At 38.7% G+C, this 25,809-nt stretch overlaps 3 protein-coding genes across 9 annotated transcripts; all 3 read left to right on the top strand.

Moving 5' to 3' along the window:
- LOC126589823 (xanthine dehydrogenase 1-like) lies at nucleotides 1–25,804 on the top strand. Of its 7 annotated transcripts, none has more exons than XM_050255244.1 (17): nucleotides 1–238; nucleotides 578–650; nucleotides 1,434–4,795; nucleotides 14,469–14,618; nucleotides 15,619–15,718; nucleotides 15,816–15,924; nucleotides 17,169–18,671; nucleotides 18,947–19,189; nucleotides 19,390–19,704; nucleotides 20,818–21,057; nucleotides 21,543–21,827; nucleotides 21,937–22,158; nucleotides 22,445–22,606; nucleotides 23,260–23,394; nucleotides 23,895–24,131; nucleotides 24,809–24,982; nucleotides 25,420–25,804. In XM_050255244.1, the coding sequence occupies exons 4-17, from the start codon at nucleotides 14,480–14,482 to the stop codon at nucleotides 25,660–25,662; spliced, it is 4,107 nt and encodes a 1,368-aa protein (XP_050111201.1). In that variant the 5' UTR covers nucleotides 1–238; nucleotides 578–650; nucleotides 1,434–4,795; nucleotides 14,469–14,479; the 3' UTR covers nucleotides 25,663–25,804. The 7 variants fall into 7 exon arrangements, with proteins under 7 accessions (XP_050111201.1, XP_050111199.1, XP_050111202.1 ...); XM_050255242.1 differs by having other exon boundaries at nucleotides 14,389–14,618; XM_050255243.1 differs by lacking the exons at nucleotides 1–238; nucleotides 578–650; nucleotides 1,434–4,795 and adding an exon at nucleotides 10,505–11,917.
- Nucleotides 2,565–3,605, top strand: LOC126590266 (pentatricopeptide repeat-containing protein At5g14770, mitochondrial-like). The gene has a single exon (XM_050255763.1). The coding sequence runs from the start codon at nucleotides 2,565–2,567 to the stop codon at nucleotides 3,603–3,605; it is 1,041 nt and encodes a 346-aa protein (XP_050111720.1).
- Nucleotides 3,692–5,514, top strand: LOC126590265 (pentatricopeptide repeat-containing protein At5g14770, mitochondrial-like). The gene is made up of 2 exons (XM_050255761.1): nucleotides 3,692–4,569; nucleotides 5,160–5,514. The coding sequence occupies exons 1-2, from the start codon at nucleotides 3,692–3,694 to the stop codon at nucleotides 5,512–5,514; spliced, it is 1,233 nt and encodes a 410-aa protein (XP_050111718.1).
- Nucleotides 25,805–25,809: the final 5 nt, after the last annotated feature.

The raw sequence follows: 25,809 nt of genomic DNA, 5'->3' as shown, positions 1-25,809 counted from the left end.
TAGCTGCAATTTACTCGTACATTGAAACCGGGAAGGGAGAGTTGTCCTCCATCGCGACCCAAATTGAACCGGCGGCGACCTGATTCCCGTTCAACAACGGCGACGCTTCAACAGTAGTGTCGGTCAACCTCCTGAATCTTATCCCTCCCCCGGTCCTTCCCTATCTCTGCTTCCTCTCGCACCCTCTCTCTCTCCTCTCCGCCACCACCAGCCTCGACGACTGCAGCCCAACCAGAAGGTAAATTATCTATCTTTTTTATTAGTTACTGATTGATTGGGGAACTAATGAGCTTGGCTTTAGCCTTTGGATTTTCATGAAACCAAACTCAATAGTATTTTTAAAACTGTTGTCCAACTTGCTTATCCAATGCAACACCAAACTCATGAAGGATTGGAGAAGGACAGGATCTAGCTCTCCATTTCTCTCAAATCCATTCCAATACTCTTTGATAACCATCTCCAGTCCTTTCCAATCATGTGTACCAAACGAGCCCTGTTTGTGTTTTTTTTTGTGATTGATTGCTTTGAAAATGTAGGAAAGGGAACTCATGAGACATTGGTTTTTTATTTGGATTAGGATTGCGGCTTTCAATTTAGAGGAAAGGATAAAATACATTGTAGGCGTAGAGGTGAAATGGTGGATGAAAAAGGTATTATATCTCTCCCTCACTACTATTCTGCAGTGAAATGTTTCAAATCCCAAATTAATAATATAATTAGAATTGGTATTATGGAATCAATTTTTTTGTTTGTGAAATTATGATAAGTTAATTTTGATGGAAGTGATATGAATCGTTCAAAGAAATATACCCGTGTAGGGTTGAAGCGATTGTGTGATACATATATTCCTTATATATGTACAGATTACAATTTACAATTAGACTGGTTATTAATTTTACATATTTTCAATACTGAGGGTTGAAGTGATTTTATGATACATAAACAAGGATTGTAGTGTGCCTTATAAGCCTCTTGTTAGAAGGGACTCCGTTTAATGAGATCCCCTCTGAGAAGAGGCTTGTAAGATATTGTACTATTTCTGAGCTAGGCTCTTCTTATTGCTGGTTTCTTTTTTATTTGTTCAGAAATTGTCAGCATATATAATGCTTTTGCTGCTTGAGTTTGAAAAGATTTGTGATCATGTCCATTTTATATTTTTTGCAATGCATTTACTGGTGGAATTGGTGCCAAAGGGATTTGTGATCATGTCCATTGTATATTTCAACACAACACCATTGTGTGTGTGTGTAATATATGTGTACACACTTTTGCGGCATTTAATTAATGGGTTTCTTGTCTTTCCTTGTGCAAACTGGTTATATCAAATCCTCATTAACTTGCTATCATGTTGTTTGAAGACTAATACAATTGATTATTAATTTATTATACACTATATAATTGTGAATTAGTTTTATTCTCTATTTTTTTTGTAGGATTTTGGGAAAACGATAGGAGGCTTGCGTGTTGTTCAGGATCATGTGAAGTCCCGCTAAGCTAGAAAAAATTGGGGTTACTTTTGTTTTATTTGGGTGGTGATGTTCTTCAGTAAGCTCAAACCCTTTCATATTGCTCCATCTTTGAGTTTCTCATCAGCCAAACTGCATCGTTCAATTCCCATGACCATTCAAAACCCACCAATGTCTTCTCCTTCCCATGTTCAAAGCTACAGTTCTTCCATCCCTCCATCCAAGACCCACCTCTACGCATCATTCTTCTGCACCCTTGTACACCTTTACTTGACATGTGGCAGATTTTCCAATGCTTCTGGTGCCTTCCGTTCTATGCGAAATCACGGCCTTGTTCCTGATTTGCCGCTTTGGAATCAACTTCTTTACCAATTCAATTCCTCAGGTTGGGTTTCTCAGGTATCTCTTCTTTACTCTGAGATGCTTTCTTGTGGGGTTATGCACAATATTTTCACCTGAAACATATTGATTCATTCTTTCTGCAAAGTGGGAAACTTGAGTTTTGCACTAGATTTCCTGAGAACTGGTGAAATTGATACTGTTTCCTATAATACTGTCATATGGGGTTTCTGTAAAAAAGGATTGGCTTATCAGGCTTTTGGGTTTTTGACTCAAATGGTGAAGAGGGATATACCAATCGATTCGTATACTTGCAATACACTAGTTAAAGGGTTTTGTCAAATTGGGTTGGTAGAGTACGCAGCACGGGTTATGGATAATTTGGTGGATGGTGGAATTCCACAGGATGTTGTAGGTTTTAACACCTTGATTGCTGGACATTGCAAAGCTGGACAAGTTAGTCAGGCACTTGAATTGATGGACAGAATGGGTGGGGAGAGTCTGTCTCCTGATATTATTACTTATAATACTCTGATTCATGGGTTTTGCAGCACGGGTGATTTTGCAAGGGCCAAGAGTCGTATAGATATGATGTTGAGATCTCAGACAAATGAAGAATGCCCTCATGATGAAAGAGATGATGGCTAAAATCAGACTGAAGATAAGAATTTGAAACCAAACCTTATAACACACACCACACTTATTAGTTCTTATAGTAAGCGGCAAGGACTTGAAGAAGCTCTGTCTTTGTTTGAGGAAATGGTTATGAATGCCATTTATCCAGATGTAGTTGCTTATAGATCCATTATAAATGGCATTTGCAAGTATGGGAGGCTATCAGAAGCCAAAGTGCTTTTAAGGGAGATGGAGGAAATGGGTGCGGATCCTAATCATATCTCCTATACTACCCTTGTGGATTTCTTGTTTAAGGCAGGCTCTTCCATGGAAGCTCTTGCCCTTCAAAGCCAAATGGTTGTTCGTGGCCTGCTTTTTGATTTGGTAATCTGTACTGCTTTAATTGTTGGGCTCTTTAAGGTTGGGAAAGCTGTTGACGCTAAAGACCGGTTTCGAACAATTTCAAAGCTTGGCCTTGTTCCAAACTCCATCACCTACTCTGCGTTCATACATGGACTTTGCAATTTAGGAGACATGAATGATGCAGAATCTGTACTTAAAGAAATGGAGAAGCGCCACATTCTCCCAAATATTATTACTTATTCTTCAATGATGAATGGCTTCGTGAAGGAAGGGAAGCTTGGGGAGGCCATGAGTTTATTAAGGGAGATGGTGCAAAAGAATATCCTGCCAAATGCTTTTGTGTATGCAACACTAATTGACGGGTGCTTTAAGGCAGGTAAACAAGAGCTCGCTCTTGATCTTTACAATGAAATGAAAATGGGAGGAGTGGAGGATAACAATTTCGTACTTGATACTTTTTTGAACAACATGAAAAGGCGCAGAAGGATGGAGGAAGCTGAAGGATTAATTATGGATATGACTTCTCGGGGTTTGTTTCTTGATCGCGTTAACTACACATCTCTAATGGATGGTTACTTTAAAGAGCGAAAGGAGTCAGTTGCTCTGAACTTGGCCCAAGAGATGATGGAGAAAAATATAGGGTTTGATGTTGTTGCATACAATGTCTTAATGAATGGTCTATTGAGGCTTGGGAAGTATGAAGCAATATCTGTTTGTACTGGAATGAAAAAGTTGGGTTTGGCACTTGACTATGCCACATACAATACCATGATTAATGCATTCTGTAGAGAGGGTGACGTTGAAAATGCTGTCAAGGGTTAATTCCAAACTCAAACACTTGTAACATTCTGATCCGAGGACTTTGCGATGCAAATGAGATTGAAAAAGCCATAGATGTCTTGAATGGAATGTTGTCTGTTGGTTCTCTCCCTACCTCATTTATTCATAGAATTCTGCTTGATGCATCTTCAAAGAGTAGAAGAGCTGATTCAATTTTGCAGATGCATCATAAGCTTGTATGTATGGGGCTTAACCTCAATCGGGATGTTTATAATAATCTCATCATTGTCTTGTGTAGGCTAGGTATGACCATGAAAGCCACTTTAGTGTTGAAAGAGATGACTGGAGGAGGATTTTTAGCAGATATTGATACTTACAATGCCTTTATATGTGGATATTGTAGAAGCAGCCATATGAAAAGGGCTTTTGCTACTTACTCGCAAATGTTGGCTGAGGGAGTTTCTCCAAATATTGAAACGTACAATCTTCTTTTAGGTGGACTTTCAAGTGCTGGTCTGATGACAGATGCGGAGGAGTTATTTGGTCAAATGAAGAACAGAGGTTTTGTTCCTAATGCTTCTACATATGATACTTTGGTTTCTGGTCATGGTAAGAAGGGAAATAAAAAGGAAGCTATAAGACTTTATTGTGAAATGGTAAGCAAGGGTTTTGTTCCCAAAACGAGCACTTACAATATCCTTATTAGTGATTTTGCTAAGGCGGGAAAGATGGGCCAAGCTAGGGAGCTTATGAATGAGATGCAGACAAGAGGGACCTCTCCTAACTCTTCAACTTACAACATACTAATTTGCAGCTGGTGTTGGCTATCAAAGCAGCCAGAGCTGGAGAGAAGTTTGAAAAAGTCATATCGGGCTGAGGCAAAAAGATTATTAACTGATATGAAAGACAAAGATTATGTTCCATGTGAAATTACCCTTCTATGCATCAGTTCTACCTTTGCTCGACCAGGAAAGAAGGCTGATGCTCAGAGGCTATTGAAGGAACTGTATAAGAAAAAGTCGTATGACCAAGAAATGATGGGAGTAAAATAATGACACTGCATCATCCTCTCTCTATGTTGCTGGCCCCTTCCCTCCCTGTCCTTAATATAGTTCAATAAATTAGGTATACAACACGTTATCAGCACGGTCTTGCCAAAAGCTAAGGAACTGAAGGTTCATGGAGGAGGCTCTTCCACACAATCAAAGGCTCAATTGTTTTCTACCAATCAGGTTCTTTTAAAATAAATTAAGATATTTGAAACGACCTTGAAGCATGAAAACATTCCCCATGATGCATGAACCCCCTATATTTATATTTTCCTTCCAATTATATATATTGCATATGTTTTGCATATATTTTGTCAATATATATACTTGTTCATACAATACACAATTATGCTATGTGGAATTTGTGACTCAAAGCGTCGAAATTAATTTAGAAGCAATTAGGATTTTTTAACCTTAGAATTCGAAAAAATAATGGTCAGGAGAGTTCAAAGGCAGCACAAAGCCTACATGAATTCCCTGAAGACCCCCGCAACATCTGAAGCCTCCAAAAATAAAAAATTGGAGAAAACATCATCTGGGGAAATAGTCAGCTCCGCTGGAGAAGTAAGAAAGGGGTGGAAAAAGCCAATAGCAAGACGGAAGGCGAGGGGAATCACGTGCCGCAGAGCCAGCACCCCGGGAAGTATCGGAGCTTGAGGAGAGCTCAAGAAGATCTGGTCATGGTGCCAACCCCCGGGTGGAAGCCAGAGCCTACTTGCGTTGGAGCTGTTTCATCTGAAAGGAGACCACCTTCTCTGCCCTTGGTGGATCCTTTTGGTGAAGTTCCAAGGCAAACGCTGTATGCGGGCATGAATCAACAGGAGGGGGCACCAGAACCACTACTTCCAGCCGATGCAATGGCCTGGTTGGACGAATTCATGGACCAGATTGGGGGGCAATAAAGAAGATCTGCCCGAGCCTAGTAATTTTCATATCAACATGGCATATGTATTATCCGCCATGTTTGGTGCCAGACCTGATTAGCCCGCTACTATGGAAGATGATTACTTGACAACTGAGCCAATGATTGCACATGTCAATGTGGAGGTAGTCGAAGAAAGAGAGTCGGGCAAAGCTGAATCCACTGAAGCATCCAAAGATAGTCCTTTCAGGATTTACACAGACGAAATGGTGTTTAGCCGCCCGAACAGCTCGTTAGTCAATCATCTGAAACCCATATATGTTGCTGCTCATTTAGAAGGTGTGCCCTTCAAAAGAATTCTAATTGATAGGGGAGCAGCTGTTAATGTGTTACCAGCCAAGCAAATGAGGAAAATGGGAAGAGGCACGGAGGATCTTATTCCCACAGACCTCACGGTCTCTAGCTTCTCAGGCGCTATCACCAAAACTCATGGGATATTGCCTTTAGAAGTTGATTTGGGATCTAAACAGATCATGCTGGCATTCTTTGTGGTGGACTGCACTTCCACTTATGGGGCCTTACTCGGAAGAGATTGGATCCATCAAAGCCTGGCCATACCCTCCACTCTTCATCAACAAGTGGCTGTTTACCATGAAGCGGGCACAGAAGGACCAGGCTTTTGGGAGATGGTAGAGGCCGAATCACGGCCATTTCTCCCCACAGCCAATGTTGCAGAAGCAAGTTTCTACAACCCCAACGTAGGAATCTTGAAGTGTTCAGGAGCTGATGAGAACGGCCGCCATTGGCACCGATGAACGCTGAACGCTAGCTGGCCTGCAGCCACGCTGTGCTTGGACGATGTTTGGACCACTATGTAGCAGTCCTTTGGGCTTGCTGCGCACATCGGACAGCCAGGCATTCGACCTGGTTAGGGTTTTGAAAAGGGCCTACAGCCCTAGCCCACTCCAGCAAAGCCTGAAGCTTGGCTGGGCTTATTCCCTTCATCTTTACCTGCCTGCAGCTGCTCCCTTGGGTGCTAGGCTCGCCACGCCACAGCCCACATACAAAGCCAGCCTTCGGCTGAGCTTTGTACCACACCAACCCAAGCCAGCAATTGCTGGGCTTGCTAGTGCCTCGGCCTGCAACCAAAAATCCAGCCCTTGTGGTGGAGCTTGCCTAGAATCGGCCAAAAAATTGAAGCCAATTCTCAGTTGGGCTTCGTGCGCACCCATCCAAGCCAGCCTCCATGATGGGCTTGTGCTCCCTGCGCCCTTTTATCCCACAAACCAGCAACTCTTGCTACTGGGCTTGTCCGAGATCTCGGCCCGTGGCCTGCAGCTATGATTAGGTTGCTTGTAGTCCTTCCCCGTGGCCCAAATAGGCTTGCAGCACCTACAAAGCCTTGTCCCGTACACGACAGCCATGCATTTTTTTTGACCCTGATGCCATGTTTTTGGCATCCTCGCTTAATAACCATAAACCTATAATTTTTGGGACGTTATTCGTTAACACTTATCAAGCTCTAGTTTTATTGTCGCATGGCCCGAAGCAAAAAATTCAAGCTAATGCTACTACGATCAAACCCGGATGGTTTTGATCTATTGAATTAATTAAAGTGACAAGCAATCCATTAATCTGACAAGACATCCAAAATTATTTGCCTGAAGCCTACTATTTGGCAATTAACGGTTCAATAAATTATTTCTTTTCTTTGAACTGTTGACTATCTTTCGTAGTCCCGATGCACTCACACTTAGGTTCCTGAAGTAATTCCCAAATTCACTACACTTAGTTGTATATTGTATTCTATGTTCTTGTAGGTACCCCTATATATGAACCGAAAGTTCATAACTAAATTGAAATGTAGTTTTGAATTTAGCGCGTTTGAAACCCGAAGTTTTCATTCAAAACTTACCTCATGACACCTGTAGGTTTCATGTTTAAATTAAACATAAACATGTCATTAGAACCCGAATGTTCTACAATGTATGTTTGGCCTTCCATATGACTAACCACGTTTTTGTTGTACCCTTTGTTTTAAGGACTTGTCGAACTTGAACAAGCTCGATTTCACCTCTTTGGAAGTATTTGGAAGAAACTACCTAAAGTGGGTTCAAGACGTGAAGCTTCATCTTACCGCAAAGAGTCTTCGAGCTACTATTAAGGAACCTACGAACGACCTGGTCGGCGAAGCTCCGAAAGCTACTGCTATGATCTTCATCCGAAGACACATCCATGATGTACTACAGATCAAGTACCTCGCTCAGGAGGACCCACGTACCCTTTGGCTCTATTTGGCCGATTGTTTCAATCACCAGAAAGATATTTATTTGCCTAAAGTAAGACATGACTAGCAACATCTTCGCTTCTAAAGTTCTAAGACTTTAAGCTGTGAATGAATACAACTTTAAAGTTTGTAGAATCTGATCATTGCTTAAGTTCTGTAAAGGGGACTTAACCAAACAGGATCTTCTGGAGAAGACCTATTTGACATTCAATGCCACCAATATTATCCTGCAGCAACAATAAAGTGCATAGAAGTTCACCAAATTTTCGAATTTGATCTCAGTTTTACTTCTGGCTGAAAAGCAGAACCAACTTTTGATGAAGAACCACCAAGCTCGACCCATTAGCTCGAACGTTCCGCCTGAAGCGCATGCTATTAATTCTAGCAGCCACAATCGACAGAAACCTCGTTATGGTCGTGGAAATGGGTGGTAGCCCAAGCCACGGGCCCAAGGTCAACAGAGTAGAGGTCCTGCCAAGGGAGGAAATTTGACCCATAAAAGCCAAACCCTTGCCCCAAAGGCCTCAAATTTCAAGAACAAGGGAAAAACTACCATTCAATCGGCTTTTACTGAATTGGACATGTGCTACCACTGTGGATCAAAGGATCATTGGTCACAAGCATACCGAGCTACCCCGAGGCTATTGCCAAGTATCATTCTTGTCGAGAGTCTAACTTTGAACATGTGGAAAATCCCGATGATACTACCACAACTACGGAGGTTTTAGATTTTCAGGAGGCATCCACTCCCATGGAAGAATAAAGTTTTATTTTTCTAGACATGTTAGGGTGTTTTCACCCTTAGTGGTTGAACCCACCAGGTGTGGTCGAACCTCCTATTTTTCTAGGTTGATGGTTTAATTTTTTGGATAATTTTTTTAAGTCTTTGGAATAATTTGTTTGGTTTTGGTTTAATTTGAATTATGGATATTATTTTCTTGATTAATTAATTGAATGAATGAAATTATATTTATGCATGTGACCGATTTAATTAATTTATTTCTAGGCATGACTAGTGGGGAAGTTAGTTGTCTGGCTGATAGTGCTACTACGCACACCATCTTGCGTGAGCGACACTATTTTACTAACTTCGTATAATGTCCAATGGTACCGAATTAATCATTAAACATGCACTTTATTCTCCCTGTTTCAGAAGAATGTTACTGAGTTTTGGAGATATTTGAGATAATCAATATCATGTTCAAAGGATTCACAACCTCGGAAGAGGAAAACAGCACAAACTATTGAACCTAGTCTAAATCCGACCATCGCTTACTCATCTGTTCCAATGCATGAGGTTATTCTAGATTACTGTGAAGTCTTAGATGAGACAAACCGACCTCCCGAGAATCGTGAGATTTTGGTCCATTACACAATATTAGATGAGGTTTGGAATTAGAATGAGATGATCGTCGTTGATGCATTTGCATACAGTAGCTACTGACATCATGCTTAGCGATGACATTGAATCACGTTCCGTTGATGAATGACAATGTAGAACCGATTGGTCAAAAGCAATCCAGGTTGAACTTGATTCGCTCGCGAAACGAAAGGTGTTTGGGCCTGTAGCTCCTACTCCACCACATATGAAGCTTGTGGGCTACAAGTGGGTTTTCGTGAGGAAGTGTAATGAAAAGAATGAAATAGTGCGGTACAAAGCACGCCTCGTATAGCACAAGGCTTCTCTTAACGCCCTAGAGGCGCAAGGCTTTTTTTCCGCTACCTTATTAGTTTGGTAGTTTCCGAAAAACTGAATATGTAGCTTATGGACGTGGTAACCGCGTATCTCTATGTGAATCTAGATACGGAAATTTACATGAAAGTTCCAGAAGGACTTCCTTTGACTGGTTCAAATAGTTTTAGACCACAGAACACCCTCTCAATTAGATTAAGGAGATCACTCTACTGATTGAAACAATCCGGGCGGATATGGTATAATCGTCTGAGTGAATATTTGACAAGTCAGGTTTATGTGAATAATGAACTATACCCATGCGTGTTAATCAAGAAGTCACATTTCGGATTTGCGATTGTTGCAGTTTATGTCGGCAACATAAACCTCATTGGAACTCTTGCAGAGCTTGAGGAAATTGCCATTCACTTAAAATCAAAATTGAGATGAAGGATATTGGGAAAACTCGATATTGTCTCGGCCTGGAGATTGAGAACTGTTCGGATGTAATCCTAGTACATCATTGAACTACACCCAGAAGGTGCTGCGACGTTTTAATGAGGATAAAGTGAAGCCTTCAAGTATTCCTATGGTCATTTAGACTCTAGATGCTAAATGAGATCCCTTCCGTCACGAGGAGTAGGGGTGGGTTCGGTTCAAATCGGTTCGGTTTTTTGCCAAAACCGAAACCGAACCGAAATTTCAATTCAGTTCGGTTCGGTTCAATTTTTTTTCGGTTCGGTTTTTTCCTGTTCGGTTTCGGTTTTTTTTTTTCAAAAAATGAAAAAAATTGAAATCTTAAATTTTAACATATCCAACAAAATCATAACATAAATATTCCGACTAGACTTAAAGATAATGAAAATAAACATTTAAAGTTCAACTAGAATTATAACATAAAGGTTTTTTTTTTAAAATATTTTGGGTTTAAAATTTAACTGTAAATAGATTTCTTTTTAGACGATGATGATGGAGTACGACCTTATTCATTCCTCTCTTTCTCTCAATCTCTCTCTCTCTCTCTCTCTCTATATATATATATATACATGTATTCTTCACTAGCAATAAGATAAACATTCTATAATATACTATTTATTTTGATTATTGTCTAGGCAACAATTTTTGATATTTTCTTTATCTTTATGGTCCAAATTTTTTTTATCCATATATGTGGTTACATAATATAATTTCTACATTCTGTGTTCAGCTTCTACCATCAGCAAATTTTGAATAGGTGTTCATCAATATTTTTGAATATATTGATATACTTTTCAAAATTGTTGGGCCACGGAAGCTACTATACTTGGCCATAGGTGAGAAAGTTTGAATTTTGTTTTTGATCTCGTAGTGTTTAATAAACTCATGAGACTTTTATACGCTGTTTGCTTTCCCTAATCAACTGCAGTGCAGTTGAGATATGTGTTCTTATATATGTGTTGCACTTAATGATATAAACTAGAAATATTGCATGTAATGGTATAAGTTCTAATTTTTGTTGTAGATGGAGAAGCTGAGAAGACAATTTGAATTGGAAAGCAAACAAGTCCTACCAAAGTAGCAGTCCGAAGTATCATATTATAATATAATAAAATCAAATAATTAAATAAATAAAATTAAAAATATTAATTTAATTATTTCCGTTCGGTTCGGTTTGGTTATGTTTCTAGACCACCAAAACCGAACCAAACCAAAAGTGTTCGGTTCGGTTTTTTCAATTCGGTTCGGTTTTTTCGTTCGGTTCAGTTTTTTCGATTTCGGTTCGGTTCGGTTTTCAGTTTTTTTCGGTTTTCGGTTTTTTGAACCCACCCCTACCGAGGAGGATGAAGGAAGAGATTTTGGAGCTTGAAGTTCCATACCTAAGTGCAATTGGTGCTTTGTTGTAGTTGGTTCAATGCACTGGACCCGACATCTCCTTCGTTGTTAATTTTTTGGCTAGATACAACAACGAGCCTACGCGCATACATTGGAATGGTATTAAAGACATTTTCTGTTACCTCAAGGGTATGATAGATTTGGGCTTGTTCTACACCCACGAATTAATCCTCGAGAGGAGCCGCCCCCTTCGGTCCTCGGGTTGATTCTCGCCTCGTTGGTTATGAAGATGCTGGTTATCTATCTAACCCACATAGGGCATGTTCTCAAACGGGTTATGTCTTTACCGTTAGAGACATTGCAATATCTTGGAGGTTTACGAAGCAAACGCTAGTTGTGACTTCTTCTAACCATGCTGAGATTCTCGCTTTTGCATGAAGCCTCGCGTGAGTGCTTTTGATTAAGAGCGGTCATGGAACATATTTGATGCACTAGTACGAGCAACTAAATAAGGGATACAACACCAAGAATATTGCGCCGAAGTTCTTTTACCCCAGCAACAACAACATCAGAACATTGAAGCCAAGCAAATCCGTTCCTAGGACAACATGGCTGATCTCTTCACCAAGTCATTGCCCAAGTCTACTTTTTAGAAGTTCGTCCAAGGAATCGGTATGCGTAAATTATCTAAGTTGAATTGCTTGTAGTTCTCTTATTTGGAAGTTATGTCTAACTCAGGGGGAGTATCCCGAAACATACTTACTTGATCTTAATGTATTCTTTTTCCTACGATTAGGAGCATTTTCCCTACTGAGTTTTTGCTATCTAAAGAGGTTTTGATGAGGCACCCATCCTGGGATGATCATACTCCATTGACTTCACTTTTTTCGTCTTGTATGACGTTTGTTTTAGACATTATGCATACTTCTCACTTTTCTCCTTAGTCTATGAGTTTTGTACCTATCGTAGGTTGTACCATAGCGAGGTTTTGTGAGTTTTACTACAAATGCATACTTTCTTTAATTTGAGACTCGTGTTCGCCCGTTGTGCCGAAGACTTCAATTGTTCTACTTCATTTGTTGAAGACCTGATGTGATGTTTTGTTTGAGTATTTACACACTCAAGGGGGAGTGTTGCAGTCCTAAAGTAATCCTATTAGGGTAAGGATTTAACCTTACTTACTACTATAAATAAAGGCACAATAGGATGAGATAATGCACACCTCACAAATACATATCCCTCTCTTCTCTTTGTGCCGCCGGCTCCTCTCTCCCTATCCTTAATACAGTTCAGTAAATTAGGCCTACTACAAGTTTACTTTTTATTATTTTTGTGTGCTAGTTTTTCATAAGATGTTAGATGAAAACCTCTATATAAAGATAAAAGAAGAAATCAATTAAGGAAGTTTCCCTTACTTCCTCTACTTCTGTATTTTTTAGAACTCTTGTGGGATAACTTATCAAAAGATAAGAAAAAAATATGTTATATGTTATGAATAGAAAAAAATAGGGTGGGGTGTAATTAAATTAGGATTTTATAAGATTTTAATAGATTTTGAAATTATGGTGTAGTCAAAATAGGTTTAAGAAGATTTTAAAAATACATCCAAATCTATGAGTAGTTAATTGAGATTTTAATGGATATAACAAGAGTGATTATAAATCTAGGTGTATTAAATAAAAAAAAAATTTGACAGTATTTCATTAAGTTGTGGATTTTGTTGGATTTGTGAGCACAAATATATATAACCAAGAGAAAATCAATCTCACCTCACCCCCTAAGGTTTCAAATCAAGCTTATGTTCTTCTAACCCTCTCTCCTCATTCCCGACTTCTCAAGCGTCACTTTTGTCTCCCATCTTCCCTCCAGTCCATTTCTCCCATGCTCGACCAATAGTGATCACTTGCCATTTGCCCGAAAGAAATAAGAATTTCATTGATTGCTTGGATAGATCAAATGAATTAAGGTTATAATTCTTGACAAAAAGATATCTTTTTATGGCTGCTCATAAGGTTTTTCCTACAGTTCGACTGCGTTTGGTTGGATTTTTTTTTGCATTATTTGACTTTTCAATTCAGGTTATTAGCTCCTCGATTTCTCATCATCACGGAACATATTGGGATTCAAATGAGAAAAGGAAAGGCATATTTGAATTTGTATTTTCTTATATATACATATATATATGCTGATATGTTCCTTTCAAATTGTGTATTTGGAAAGAAATTTATTTTATAGTTTAGAAGTCAACTAAATCCTAAGAAATTTATGAGAGAAGTCTATACAAACTCATATAAATCTATATAAATCTGCCAAAATTAATATAAAATTGTAAAATCTATTAAAAGATTTTGAAATTTGTCACTTAAAAAAACTATTAAAATCATCTGAAATCCAAATTGACTACACACTAGTTGGGTACTGCTGTGCTTTTTAAATTTTTTTTTTTTTTTTTTGCTGTTGAGTGTTTGGTAATAGTGTCTAAGTGTTTGGTAAACTTCTATATAAATTGCTGTGAATATATTAAATGATTAAAAATAATATAGTATTTAATGAGATATAATAATTGTCAAATAGAATAATGTAGGAGCAATGATTGTAATTTTATAAAATATGTGGGAATATACTTATCATTTGAAATTTTTATTAAATGAATTAAATAAGTACTGATTACTATACTTTAGAAGAACATTTTTTTTTAGAAACTTGATAGATCCTACTTATACCTTCTGGTTTGAGTTCTTCTGTTTTTTGTACTTCTATTTCAAGATTGAGTTACTTATTGTAGTGTGTACTTGTGCATTAATCTTTTTTTTTGTCAAAATCATGCTTTTTGACTAAATGTTATTTTATTTTTATCCCAATAAAAAAGAAAAAGAAAAGAGGGAGTGAGAAGAAAATTGCAGAAATAAGTAATAATGGAAAAGTGTTAAGTTCGTGTGGATTCTAACTTCGTTAGTGACTAATTTAACATCTAATCTAATAAAATTATGGATTGAAAAAAAAAATTTGCAGAAATTGAAGCACACACCGGCATACTGCTTGCGTGCGGTGTAACGCTTATCTTATTTACTTTCTTATAAGAATCTGAACACGGATCTTTGATTCCTCTGTCTACTGTTTCATTTCATCTTTTTCTCCCCCAGTTCTCTCTCTCTGTCTCTCACATACAAAGAAACTACATGGATTGAAGTTAATTGGGTTCTGAGGAATTGAAAAACCACAGAAAACAAAATTATGGGATCGTTGAAGAAGGAAGAGGAGGAGCTGGAACAATTGGGGGAGTACTCAAAAGAGGCCATACTGTATGTCAATGGAGTTCGTAGAGTTTTGCCTGATGGGTTGGCCCATTTGACCCTTCTCGAGTATCTCAGAGGTATGATTTTTGATCATTTCTTTTTATCTTTTTAATTGTAATTGCAACTTGGTTTTCCCAGTTTTGTTTGTTTGATTGCCAGGAAAAGTGGGAAGAGAAAAAGTTCAGATTAGTTTGGTCTTGTAATCTGTTTAGTTTGTTTTGTTGTTGTTACAAGATGCCATAGTTCTTGTATTCCTAGTTGTGTTTGTGTCTTTGGTTGTCTTTGGTCCTTTCCTTTGGCTTGAGATTTGGTTTTTCTTAAGAAACTTCAATCACTTTGGAATTGGAGATCACTGATGGATGAGTATTCGTGGAAATCAATGGATGGTTCTTCTGGCAGACTAGTCCAGTTCTGTTTTCACCCCTCTTGCGCAGTTTGGAAGGTCAATGGATGCCGAATATGTAGATTGCTTAATGCTCCGTTGATCCTGATGCCTACTGTTTGTGGATGATTAGGGGGTCGAGTTTGGGCAACCCCGGAATCTTTTAATGCATTACTTTGTGAGAAGCCTAAGTTTTATCCAAGGGAGGAAGGGGGAATGATGCATTGAAGATGGACTATCTTGGAGATATTTTGGGTTGTTTGGATGGAGAGTAATAGGAAATTTTTAGGCCACTAGGCGGGATGATGCATGCAGACCGTTTGTAGTACATACTTTGTTTCTGGACATTATTATGGACTTCATTTAATCATGTTTAATGTTGTGTATTAGTTTGTTCTTTTGTTTTGTTTTCATTTGGTGTCTTCTGCTTTGTCGTTCTTTAGTTGGGAACTCGGGCATGGTTTAGGGATTGCCTTGTCCCTTGTGTTGTAGTTTCTTTTATACAAGAAAGAAGAGTATTCTTGAACTACGGAGCTGATTGCTGTTAATAAATGTCAGAATGGTCAATATTTTTTTGTGCTGCATAGCATTTCTTACATTCTTAATTGCTGATTTCTTCCAGATTTTGTTGTCCATTTTGGTTCTTTATGTCAAAAAACATCTAATTAGGTTCGATTGCCTTTTTGGCAATACAGATATAGGTTTGACGGGGACAAAGCTTGGCTGTGGTGAAGGTGGTTGTGGTGCTTGCACTGTTATGGTTTCTCATTATGACAAAGAACTGAAGAAAAGTTTGTGAGTCTCCCTTTCTCTTAAATATACATTCGCTCACATACATTTGGATCAAACTGAAAATATTTTGTTTATTTTCTTTTGTAAAATCTTTTTGCAGCCACTATGCTGTGAATGCATGCTTGGCTCCTTTGTATTCTGTAGAGGGGATGCACGTAATTACTGTGGAAGGACTAGGGAGCCACAAGCAGGGCTTGCACCCAATTCAAGTAATATATGCTTCCTTTCTTTTTGCTCCCTGTCTCTGTTATTACTTTTAAGTTAATCAGAATGATACTGCATACATTACCTAGTTTAGCCTGTAGGATCTCTTGTTTCATACATGAGGCATGAGTTGTTTAAGTAGAGAAAGGCTATCTCTTACTGTGTACCATCGATCTGCAATGTGAAATCAAGGGGACCCTGGAGGAGCACCTGAGGTATTCCTCTGTTTAGTTAAATTGCGAAGAGGATTAAGCCTCGTGGGCATGTGATTTGTTTCACTAAGGTCAAACAACGACATTTAAGCTGGGGTTTTGATTTCGATTCTTTATTATTTTGTAGAAAATCAAATTCCTAGCTGCTGCTAAGTCTAGATCCCTCCAGGTCACTCTAAAACCTAATAAACGCCCGGCCCCTAACACACAACCCTCATAGATGGGATACTCAGTAGCTTGAAGGTGCATCCCACAACCGAGTTGCTGTCCTTATACATTCCCCTGTTGGCCTGCATTTTTTAAGTTCTGCCATTTATTTCTTCATCCATTCCCCTGCATGGTGGACTTTGCTTTGGTGAACAACTCTGAAGTACTCTTGCTGGGGATTATTTCAGTAATCAGCCATGCATAGGAAGGATTTTGATTGGAAGCATGCAAAAGAAATTGGAGGGAGAAAAAGGAAACTTAAGGTGCATATTTTGTAATCCCCAATTGGGTGAGGGCAGTTGTAGGCTTACATCACTTAGCATATTCTGTAATCAACAACTCAGGGAAGGTGTTTGAAGCCTTAAAATCACTTAGGTCGCACTCATGATCATGTACAGTTTCACAAAAGTTGTAAAGTTGAGTTCCATACAGTTTTGAAATTTTGATAGAACAGAAAAATTACAAACACTGGAGACCACCTCAGTGTAAGCAGTATCAATATGTGCTTTAAGAATTCCTAGCTGTAATTGTGTTGCGTAAGATAGGAATTCATCCTGTATACTGATATATACCACAAGATTGATAAGTAGATTGCCATTTCATGCTCCAGACTTTTTCTGATTTAGTCAATCTTTCTCGGGCGAAATAGATGATTTCTCAATCGTCAAAACACCATATGTTTTATCTGACAACTTTGTTATACTGAATTGCTTTTTTGAGATTAGGGAGGGTCTTGGGCAGGGGAGTCTGGAGTATGGCACCTCCATTAAAGTACGTAACCTGCCTAATTGAGATTCTAACCTATGCCTATTTTCCTTCATGTTATCTAGGAATCATTGGCACGATCTCATGGTTCACAATGTGGATTTTGCACCCCCGGTTTTATTATGTCCATCTATGCCTTGTTAAGGTCAAGTCAGAAACCACCTAGTGAGGAGCAGATTGAAGAATGTCTTGCAGGAAATTTGTGTAGATGCACAGGTTACAGACCTATTGTTGATGCTTTTCGTGTATTTGCCAAAACGGATGATACGCCATACATTAATACATCTACACTAAGCTCTGAAGGAGGTGAGTTTGTGTGCCCTTCAACTGGAAAGCCCTGTTCATGTGGATTGAAAAGTGAAAGTTCATGCACCACTCATGAAAGTGGTACTCATAGTAAGAGGTATGCACCTGTCTTGTACAGTGAAATTGATGGAAGCACATACACAGACAAGGAGTTTATTTTTCCTCCTGAGCTATTATTGAGAAAATCGACATATTTAAGTTTGACTGGTTTTGGTGGATTAAAGTGGTTCCGACCATTGAGGCTTAAACAAGTGCTAGAATTGAAGGAAAAATACCCTGGTGCAAAATTATTGGTAGGCAATACTGAGGTGGGAATTGAAACGAGGTTGAAGAAAATTCAATATAAGGTTTTGATTTTTGTTACGCATGTACCTGAACTCAGTAAATTGACTGTGAAGGATGATGGCATAGAGATAGGTTCAGCAGTAAGACTTTCTGAACTACTTAAAGTTTTAAGAACAGTCATAACAGAACGCACAGCTCATGAAACTTCTGCTTGTAAGGCCTTTGTTGAACAATTAAAATGGTTTGCTGGGGTGCAAATAAGAAATGTTGCGTCTGTGGGTGGAAATATCTGTACAGCCAGTCCAATATCAGACTTGAACCCTCTTTGGATGGCCTCTAGAGCAAAATTTCAGATTATTGATTGCAAAGGGAATATTAGAACAACGCTGGCAGAAAACTTTTTCTTGGGTTACCGAAAGGTGGATTTGACCAGTGGTGAAATTTTACTCTCTGTATTTTTACCTTGGACTAGGCCCTTTGAGTATGTGAAAGAGTATAAGCAAGCTCACAGAAGGGATGATGATATTGCAATTGTGAATGCTGGGATTCGTGTCCATCTTGAGGACAGAGGTGGTTGGGTTGTGTCTGATGCATCCATTGCTTATGGTGGAGTTGCTCCACTCTCTCTTTCTGCAATGAGAACGAAAATTTTTCTCATTGGAAAGAGTTGGAACCAGGAGGTGTTGCAGGGTGCCTTGAAAGTCCTGCAAGAAGATGTATTGCTCAAGGATGATGCTCCTGGTGGAATGGTGGAGTTTCGTAAGTCATTGAGTGTTAGCTTTTTCTTCAAATTTTTTCTTTGGGTTTCTTATCAAATGGAAAGGAAGAAATGCATTAAAGAGAGTGTACCATTATCTCATCTTTCTGCTGTACAATCATTTCACCGGTCATCTGTTATAGGAGCTCAAGATTATGAAGTTATAAAACGTGGGACAGCTGTTGGGTCTCCCGAGGTTCATTTATCAGCAAGACTTCAGGTATATTCTTGGATATACTGGCAAACTGTTTTTTTATTTTTTCTGATATACCAATTATTCAAATTTGTATTGTTTTGGGCCTATACTACCAAAGTTTGTAATTAACATTTGAGAGTTGGACGGTGCAATTATTTTATGTATTGCTTATGTGAAATTAAATGGTGTGAAGGTCCTTTTTTATTTGGAAATCGGTATAAATTTGTGCACAGTACATGAATTTTTTCTTGTAGAGAGTAGCAGTATGGTGTTGGTATTGATACGATAATTTCTACCAGGTTACAGGAGAGGCGGAATATGCCGATGACACACCATTGCCTCCTAATGGTTTACACGCTGCTTTAATACTCAGCAGAAAGCCTCACGCTCGTATACTTTCAATCGATGATTCTGGAGCAAAGTTATCACCTGGGTTTGCAGGCATATATTTAGCAAAGGACGTTCCAGCTGATAATAACATTGGACCAGTTGTTGAAGACGAGGAACTATTTGCTTCAGAATTTGTCACTTGTGTAGGTCAGGTATGATGGTTAAAATCTCTCTCTTTCTCTCTCTCTCTCTCTCTCTCTCTCTCTCTCTCTCTCTCTCTCTCTCTCTCTCTCTCTCCTGCATGAATCCAAGGCTATGTAGGATTTTTTCTTGCGTGGTACATTTGGTGCCATGCTACCCTGCTATCCTCTTTTAGGAATTTATCCTTGGTATTATTCAACATTTTATGCAGGTTATAGGAGTGGTAGTTGCTGATACAAATGAGAATGCAAAACTAGCAGCGAGGAAGGTTCATGTTGAGTATGAAGAGCTACCAGCCATCTTATCAATACAGGATGCCATCGATGCCAAAAATTTCCATCCTAATACGGAGAGGTGTTTTAGGAAAGGGGATGTGGATATTTGCTTTCAATCAAGTCAATGTGACCATGTCATAGAGGGGGAAGTTCGAGTCGGCGGACAGGAACACTTTTATTTGGAGCCAAATAGCAGTGTGGTATGGACAATGGATGGTGGCAATGAAGTTCATATGATCTCATCCGCTCAGGTATGTTAGAAACCCCCTGAAAGAATTGCTTCTTCAACCAATTTAGATATGACGGAAGTGGGAGTCTTAAGTTGTACCTTTTTCCTCCTTTAATAAAGTTTTATTTCTTATGAAAAAGAGGACATCCTGTTTTACTCAAGGGTGCTTTTAAAAGCGCTTGATCCTCAAATTGACAAAGCATAGCTCAACATTTCTTGTCTTCCATTGAATACTGCAAAGCGTCAATGGGTCAATTAAATTAGCCACATGTTTTGACATCCTTCCCCCACTTGGGTAAGAATGTGATGCTCCCGGCTGGGCAATTAATTCAGAATTACAGCAGAACAGCTCCCTAAAACCCAGTGCCCTATCTGCTGTCACCTTACCCTCACGTGTGCTAGTTGGCTTATGGTGCCATCACCTTGCCTATATCTTCACCCTACCCAAATCTTCCACTCTATCCTTGATATTGTTGAAGCAGGCACTTTTGGGTTCCAAAGTTAACCTGCAAGCCCAATTATTTCCCAAATCGATCCACCCTTCCCATCTTTAGCCAAGCAGCTAGAGTGTCCCTTTCTTCATGAGGAGGTGCTTAAGGACATAGTTGACTAGTGGAAATTGACCTCTTCTTGATACAACCATATGAATTTCTAAACTAGCAGACATGTGCATTGAAGTTATAGTACCGCCGATCCCATTCAACCTATTGGATAATACCATGGAGATGATTTGAGTTGCCACATTGCCGAGACTAATTAGCCAAATTGCATCATGTTCATTGGGTCTAAGACCGATGCTAGTGTGATTCAGCTTTTAAGTTGAATACCCTGGTGGAATAACCTTACACTTAGCCACCTTAACCACCTCCCAAACTCTAGAAAGATTTGCTGGACCTTTCTATTTTCCCAGTTACTTTGGTAGCGTTTTAACGCTCCATACTTAACTTTCCAGTCACTTTCTCTCTCCCTCCCCCCTTTCTTCAATTACTATTGTTCCTAAGTACTGGTTGTATGTATTACAAGTACTTATGTGTTGGAAAAAGTTTGTTAGGGACCAGTGTCAATTGAATGTCTATGACTTTATTTTAGTACTTAATTTTTTAATGCAATGTAAAATGAAATCATCAATCTGCAGGCCCCTCAGAAGCACCAGAAATACGTTTCTCATGTTCTTGGTCTTCCAATGTCGAAAGTCGTTTGTAAAACTAAGCGCATTGGTGGTGGTTTTGGCGGCAAGGAGACTAGGTCAGCTTTCATTGCTGCTGCAGCCGCTGTTCCAGCATATCTGTTAAATCGTCCAGTTAAAATTACATTAGACCGTGATACAGATATGATGATAACTGGACAACGCCATAGCTTTCTCGGAAAGTACAAGGTTTACTTCTGTTACTGTAATTGTATTTTCTGTTGGATCACCACATTTATGTCCTGCTCATAGGTTTTACAATCTGATGTTAGCAGTACCTCTTTTTCATTTGTTCAAATTGTTGGTTCCTTTTTCTTTTGTCAAATAAGTGACAACGGACAAGCGCTGCTATATAAAAGAAATTAAGAAAAGACTATTCATGCCACAAAATACACAGTGGGACCTTGGTATCAAGCAGTAACAATTTGGCCCCTTCTATGGTTCATTTACCATGTACAAAATTCTATTACCTGATTTAACTTTGATTAGGCGAAGAAAAATATTAAAGACTCCTTTAATTCAAGGAAAAAATGGAGAAGAAGAGGGAGAAGGTTTAGGGTTTAGCGTTTAGGTCAATTATTGTTTAGTTGGATTTCATTTTTTTCTTTGTTGAAGTTACATCACATGTGATAGAATGAAAGAAAAGTATTGATTTCATATATGCTTTTACACAGGTTGGATTTACAAATGAGGGCAAGGTGTTGGCACTGGATCTTGAAATCTACAATAATGGTGGAAATTCGCTCGATTTGTCTCTTTCCGTACTGGAACGTGCTATGTTTCACTCAGATAACGTCTATGAGATTCCAAATGTGAAGATTGTAGGAAGGGTTTGCTTCACTAACATTCCAAGTAACACTGCTTTTCGAGGATTTGGTAGTCCTCAAGGTATGATTATTGCGGAAAATTGGATTCAGAGGATTGCTGCAGAACTCAAAAAAAGCCCAGAAGAGATGAAAGTACTTTAAGAAATTTTATCATGTTGTATTCCTTATGTTGCACTTGCACCTTCAGTTCATAAGCACCACAGTCCTCTTAATTTGAGCTTGTTATATAAATTTGTTTCAGGAAATTAATTTTCAAGGTGAAGGATCAATATTGCATTATGGTCAACAACTTAAACACTGTACATTGGGTCCGCTCTGGAATCAACTGAAGTCATCTTGTGAATTTTCAAGGGCTCGCTACCAAGTTGACCAATTTAATATTCAAAATCGATGGCGGAAGCGTGGTATTGCCATGGTTCCAACAAAATTTGGCATAGGCTTTACGTTAAAGCATATGAACCAGGTAAGTTTTCATAAACCATGTTTTTTTCGCTATAAAACTGTTAGAAAAATAGAGGTTGGACAACAGGATTTTTTACTATCTTTTTTTTAGAACAATTTTATAAGGGGAGTGGGGAGGGTTTGAAAATATTACAATAATTAAGGGAAGGGAGGAGTTTCGAACCCGGGACGCATGAGCAGAAACCCAACACCCTATCCAATCTTTTGTCTATAATTGATTTTCATTTCTATATGCTATGCAATCATGCTATTAAAATCCTGATTAGGCGTTCTTGAATGACTCTTAGGCAGGTGCTCTTGTTCATGTCTACACAGACGGAACTGTTTTAGTCACACATGGAGGTGTAGAGATGGGGCAAGGTTTACATACAAAAGTTGCTCAGGTCGCTGCTTCCGCCTTCAATATCCCTCTCAGTTCTGTCTTTATTTCGGAGACAAGTAGTGACAAGGTAATTGACAGTGTTTCATTTCCTTATTGGGAACTTTGGTTTGGTGGTTAGATTTTGCACCTCGTTTATTCATCAAAGCTAAAGATAATGTAATAGATGTATCTATTTATTATATGTCATATGGGATGGAAACCTTGTGCACACTTTGGATCTCTTATTGCTGCCTAAAGGGCAAGGCGCTGTTCCCGTTTCTGCTGTTTTATGGGTCTTTAGGATACCTGTGATTGTCCTAAAGGGATTCTTAAGCTTTGTTAGAATTAGACCATCCAATTCAACCAATTGCAACGGATGGAGAGCGTCGGGACTTTATAGATTAATATGTAGTAGGGCTCATAACTCCCTATGTAGGATTCCACGTTCTCCACAAGTTTATTGCATTATTATATCAAGGAAGTTGCTGGAGTGCTGTTTCTGCAGTTAATGTTGAAATGTGTTTGATAATAGTAAAATTTACGAGAATGTGTGTACGAATTAGAGCCTGTAATTCTCTGTAGCACTTATGATTGGATAGCTTTTGAAATAAATATTTAAAAAAATTAATAGGTGTGAATAACTGGTTTAGATTCCCTTCCATTTCTGCTGTTTTATTTTTTCTATATGCCCTACAAAGCTGATGATCCCCATGCTCGTATTTTGTTGGATTAATAAACTAGGTTCCTAATGCATCGCCAACATCAGCTTCTGCAAGTTCTGACATGTATGGAGCTGCAGTTCTAGATGCATGTGAGAAAATTAAGGCACGTATGAAGCCTATTGCTTCACAGCAAAATTTCAGCTCTTTTGCTGAGGTACTCTTTCTGTCATAGTTTCTAAAGACTGTTCCATAATTTGGTAATCGTGTCTTTCATACAAGTTTATTTCCTTCGTTCTCTTGAGGAGCAAATGACTGTAGCATTTAGGACGCTTTGGCATTTACTCACAAGGAGCGTTCCAAAACAAAGAAGTTAATTATAATCCCAACGCAAAAAAGAGGAGAAAAACATTGTGCTTGATTAGAAGTAAATCAATAAAATTGTTAGGCCATCAATTATATATCCAAAAATAAACTGAAAATGACGGTCAGTAAGATTTAATTGTTCCAAGATAAAGTTTTTGTTGCATGGGTTATTAATTGCTTATACCTTAGGGTGATCTATAATATTTTATTGGTCACAAACTTCTGTGAACATTTTCCTCCCCTGAATCCTGAACCCTAAACCATACTTGGACTCGTATGTGAGCATTTTGCACTGAAAATTTCTAATGGTACAAAACTTATGTTAGCTTCATGTTTCATAATTATTGTCAGCTGGCAAGTGCATGCTATGTGGAACGGATAGATCTTTCTGCTCATGGGTTTTACATTACACCGGAAATTGACTTTGATTGGACAACTGGTAAAGGGAACCCATTCAACTACTTCACATATGGGGCTGCTTTTGCTGAGGTTGAAATTGATACATTGACGGGAGATTTTCACACTAGAGTGGCTAACGTATTCTTGGATCTTGGTTACTCTCTCAACCCCGCAATTGATGTTGGGCAGGTGTTTTTTCTTTCTCCATTTTTCTTTTTAGTATCATTATTTAATTTATCAGTAAAGATCCTCAAGATATGGAAAGTTTAGCACTATCTCAAACAATGCTTACTGAAGCCCATTTTTTAGGGATCTCTATGTTGCAAACTTGCAATGGGCTATATTTCATAAACAGAACTGCGTCTGGTATTCTTAAGTTATGTTTAGTAATCCCATGTTGGGTATGGTTTATTTCAATAGGAATAAATCGGGCTAGAACTGATGCTAAATGTTGCATAACTATAGATATACATAGACACATAAATACGAATATGTAAGAGTGAAAGAGAGATTGATTCTTGTCAGAATGTGTAGTCCAGATTCACAGTATGGCAACATAACCATTTGTCTGGCAAGAGACGAGGAAATAATCAATCTGATCTCTGGCCTACGTTTCATACAATATAGGCACTTGCCTAGAAAGAGAACATTTCCATTTTATGTGGTAAACTATTCAGTGTATTTGTGATCTGTTACTTTAGTCATCTAAATTAATGCAGATGCTAACAAACTCCTGGATCCCGATCTAGTTTCAGACTTCCAATCTTGCTGTTTTTTTAGTGTTGTTTATGAAATGGGGGAGGGGGTGGTTGAACTTGGTGATTTATTTCAATTCGACCGCAATAAATATTATGTTTCTTATGCAGATTGAAGGAGCATTTGTACAAGGTTTGGGATGGGTAGCTCTAGAAGAACTAAAGTGGGGCGATCCTGCTCATAAATGGATCTCACCCGGTTGCCTCTACACATCTGGGCCGGGAAATTACAAGATTCCTTCCATTAATGATGTCCCCTTCAAATTCAGCGTTTCACTTCTGAAGGTATGCTGATTACTTTAGAAGAGCATGTTATCCAATTAAAGGTTACTCTGGAAGGTAATTTGTCTACGAGTATTACGGGTGCGGTTCTAGATGTCAATGAATGTCCTTGGGTTAATTTGTCTATCATTAGCAAGTAGCTTGGGTTTTGTGGTTGGTGAATGTCCCTTGAACTACTTGAGGCTTCCATTGAGTGGTAACTCGTGTGCTTCGTGTTTTTGGGACGCAGTGATAGAAAAACTATGAAAATAGTTAGTTGGGTGGAGGAAAGGTTTCCTTTTGAGTCAGTTAATTGGATAGGATAGTTAGCTTCTGTTTGGAAAAGCTTTAATTCTTTGCTTAGCAATTGTATTTATCGAGATCGAATTTACTTGGCCACCCAGCGTAGGTTAATGATTCTTTCTGCTGACTTGTTTGTTGTTTCCTTTACTAATTGACAGGGCCATCCAAATGTGAAGGCCATCCACTCATCTAAGGCTGTTGGTGAGCCACCATTTTTCTTGGCATCAGCCGTCTTCTTCGGCATCAAAGACGCCATAAGAGCTGCAAGAGCAGAAGTAGGGTCTAATGAGTGGTTTCCACTTGATAATCCCGCGACACCTGAACGGATACGGATGGCCTGCTTAGACGAAATTATTGAACCATTTGTAAGCACAGATTTCCGCGCCAAGCTTAGCGTTTGATTGCTAATTTCTGCTTTCCTGTATTTCGTCTATACGACTGGTATCGGACTTGTGCTAGACTGTTCAGTCTCTCTCATGTTTTTAGCCAATTACAACAGATGCATGTAAACTGTAATTATTTTTGGCTTACATGAGATGTATACTCAT

Source organism: Malus sylvestris, chromosome 11 (assembly GCF_916048215.2).
Source record: "Malus sylvestris chromosome 11, drMalSylv7.2, whole genome shotgun sequence".
Taxonomy (NCBI): Eukaryota; Viridiplantae; Streptophyta; class Magnoliopsida; order Rosales; family Rosaceae; genus Malus; species Malus sylvestris.
Note: the sequence above shows the minus strand (reverse complement) of the source record. Positions and strands in the feature narration are given on the sequence as shown.